This window comes from Cystoisospora suis, assembly GCF_002600585.1.
Source record: "Cystoisospora suis strain Wien I chromosome Unknown contig_3607, whole genome shotgun sequence".
In the NCBI taxonomy this organism is placed as follows: domain Eukaryota; phylum Apicomplexa; class Conoidasida; order Eucoccidiorida; family Sarcocystidae; genus Cystoisospora; species Cystoisospora suis.
Genome location: NW_027156402.1, coordinates 1 through 3,588, shown reverse-complemented (window position 1 = coordinate 3,588; position 3,588 = coordinate 1). Strand labels below are relative to the sequence as shown.

At 41.3% G+C, this 3,588-nt stretch overlaps 1 protein-coding gene across 1 annotated transcript; it reads right to left on the bottom strand.

Annotated features, from left to right (window-relative positions):
- Positions 1 to 5: 5 nt before the first annotated feature.
- CSUI_006996 (uncharacterized protein) lies at positions 6 to 3,586 on the bottom strand. The gene has a single exon (XM_068067146.1). It carries the CDS (start codon positions 2,688 to 2,690, stop codon positions 2,385 to 2,387), a length of 306 nt encoding a protein of 101 aa, XP_067920878.1. The 5' UTR covers positions 2,691 to 3,586; the 3' UTR covers positions 6 to 2,384.
- Between the last annotated feature and the right edge of the window lie 2 nt (positions 3,587 to 3,588).

Below are 3,588 nucleotides of genomic sequence, written 5' to 3'. Positions count from 1 at the left end.
TGTATGCATGTATATGTAGGATGCATGTATGTATATGTATGTATTGTGAAGATAGGTGATGAGTCTACTAGCATCACTGGGTCCCCTCATACGTTTTATACATGCATATGCCTTACATGTATCGTAACTCCGTTTTCCTATATACAACACAGGGAGGAGATTTTCCATACACATCTATCTATCTATCTATACATCTTCGCTCGAAGCAGAAGAGAACGAGAAAGATCGGCCTCTCTTTCTGGAATAGACAGAGGCGTCGAGTTGCAATGAAGCCAAATCACATCGCCTCTAAACGAAGCGGACCTTCCGTAAGGGAGAGAAACTTTTCTACGTACGTACACCCCCCCCTACAGACACTTGCCTACATTCATCCAACTACAAAACAATCTCCTCTCACTACGACTCCAGAGACCTATCTCTAGATACTTCTTGATATCTAGTGAGAGAGTGTGTGTGGGAAGAATGAAATGGCGGCCGTTAGTTTGGAGAGAGAAGGCCGTGTAGTCCTTCTACAGCCACCTTATTTTCTTCTTCTTCTACATCTAGTAGGGGTGATGGTAGAAGTGCTACTAGTAGTAGTAGTAGTAACAGTACTCCTTTTACCACTATTATGAGGAGCTGCAGCCGACTAGGGGAAGGATCCATAATCTTCTTCATCCATCTCGGATTGCCTGAAGAGAAGAAGAAACAGGAGAAACGTTTCTAGAAGGAGAAAGAAGAAGAGAGAGATGATTAACTTCTTCTTCTCTTCCTTTCTGAAACCTTTCCTCTTGTCTCATCCAAGAGAAAGAAAGTCCTGTTTTGTAGCTCTTTCATAAAGAAGAAAGGATCAATTCATTCCTCTCGAGTCTAGTAGTAGTAGTGGTAGCGTGACTATCTTTGGCATGGTAGGAATCTCCTTCTTTAAAAAGTCGCAAAGTTGCTTCGCCTCACATCCTCCCTTCGTCGCAACAAGATGATGAAAAGAAAAAAAAGACGAGAGAAAAAGACGACGCATGCAACTAAATAGATAGATAGATAGATAAATAGATAGAGACCGACGTAGAAGACAGCTCGAACTAGATAGATAGACTGATAGATAGAGACGGAGTGTATAGAAGACACCTGGACCTTCTTCCTTCCTTCTTTATCTCTTTCCATGTGTGCGTTTTGATCTTTCTTCTTCTTCTCCTCCTACATCCCCATTCCCACCTTGAAAGGAGCAGAGGTTTTTCTTCCAAGTTCTTTCCTTCTCACTTACTCACTTATTCTTTCTTTCTTTCTTCAACTCTTCCTTTCCTGTTTGTCTCTCAAGAGAGAATCTTCTTTTTCTTCTTCTTCTTGCTCTTCTTTTCATCTTGAATGAGATGGAGAGAAACAGACCACTCGATACATCGAAGAGAAAGAGACACACTGGCACCTTTCTTAGTGAACATCCCTGCTCCTGCATTCTCCTTCTCATCTATTCCTCTCTCTCGCCATTCTTTACTCAGACCAGAGATACGTAGGCACGCTCCATCTTCACATACCCAGCAAAGACCCCTCTTCCACATAGATAGATAGATAGGCAGATAGACAGATAGCTACATACGTACATAGGCACACGACTACACATCTACAGCGACTCTATCCTACACGAAGACGTATGGATATGTCTATGTATGTATGTAGATGTATGAATATGTATGTATGAATATTGTGCATGAATATGTATGTAGATGTATGTATATGTCTCTATATGTATGAGGAGGAAGAGTTTTATTTTCTTCTCCCTCCCTCCCTTCCTCCTTCATTCTGTACGTGACTTTTTTATTTCAATCCATCGTAGTAGCAGCAGCAGCAGAGCACCCCCTCTCCTCTTCTTGGCGACGAGGACGCCTGAAGAATCCCGCACATCTTCATACATCTGATTCGCTATCTATGTATATGTCTGGAGAGAGGGAGGAGAGAGGGTGTAAAGATTCATTGAGAGAATAAGAAGATAAGAAGGGACTGAATGGTTAGATAGCGATATTTTTCTCTACACATGCATGCATGCCTCATTTTGCTCTTTCTTTCTCTCACCTTCACAAGTACATATGATAGACCCTGCAATGACTGCACAGACACATACACCTAGACGCCTAGATTTCTATGGACGTGTATATGCTTTATCTAAGCATTCACGGAGTAAAAGGAGAAGAAAGAAAAGAAGAGAGCTTTCTTCTCCTCCTTCTTCTCTTCTTTGTAAGATATAACTCACTGCATTTCTTCAGCACGAACAGAAAAAAGAGATACCTTTCCACAGCTCGGGATGATTCGTCTTCTTCTTCTTCATGATCTGATAGGAAGAATAATTTCCTCTTTCACTCCTTAGCATACACATCATGCTTTTCTTTCCTCTCTCTTGCAGACAAAGAGATACACTACAAAGCTCCTTCTTCTTCTTCTCTCCTGCCTCTTTCAGCCTCCTTCTTTCTCTCTCTCTCCCTCACTTCTCTCTCTTTCTCTCTTTTACTTTCTTCGCACTCTCTCTTATCACCCCGGGAGCTAAGACGGGTACGGGTGAGGGAAGGAATCTTCTCGCAAAACAAAGCTAGAGGAAGACGAAGAAGAGGACGAAAAGAAGAAACACCTCGAGGTACACAGACTTTGGAAGAGAGAAGGAAAGAAAGGAATCTCCAGGGAAGAGAATAAGGAAGAAGAAGAAAGGAGAGAAGAGAAAAGATCATTCAACAACGCATTTACGTCTGAAGAAAAGAAGAACAGAGAAAAGCAAACACGTGAGAAATACACATGAAAGAGCAGAAAACAGCAATGAAGGAAAGAAAGAGAGAGACACAGCAGAGATAAAGAGTCCAATGCAATGAAGAAAAGAAAGAAGCATGCATACCATACGTAAAGAGCCTAAAGCGATGAATGGATGAGAGAAAGAAAGAGAGATAGAGACATATATCATAAAGAAAGGCGATCTAAGAGAGGTGCCTCAACCTAAATCTCCATCACTCAGTATCAACCTTACAGAAAATCTCCCAAGTGTATAGACACACACATATACATTATTCATATACACACTATGCCGACGTAGATATTCATACTTATATATATAGATATACAGATATATCGATGTATATACTTAACGGAGAGGAGAGAGAAGGAAGAAGACTTCCGCCATGTACGCTTTGATCGAACTCCATGGAGGTATATAGCGGGAGTACATACGCCACGACAACATATATAGAGAGAGTGCATGTGTCTCTAGAGAAATTTCTTCTCTTATCTATTCGCATGTAGATGAACTAGAAATACAAGACACCCCCAGGACTTCTGTTTGAAGAAGGAAAGACAGAAGAGAGTAGGAGGCGGTACCACCCTCATGAAAAAGTGTGCTTCTTCTTCTTCTTCATTTCTTTCATGAGAAGAGAGACGAGAAAATTCACTCGTTCCACGAAGCACCACGCATGCAAACAAATATGTAATTAACTTCTTCATATTATACACATGTATAGACAGTAGGAGCCTTGAAGGATTAGAGGACATATAAATGACGAAGGAAGTCTCTCCCTCTCTCTTCTTCACCCCTTAGCCAGGAGTTTACTCAATTCCTCCATTAAGCGTGAAGCCCCACAA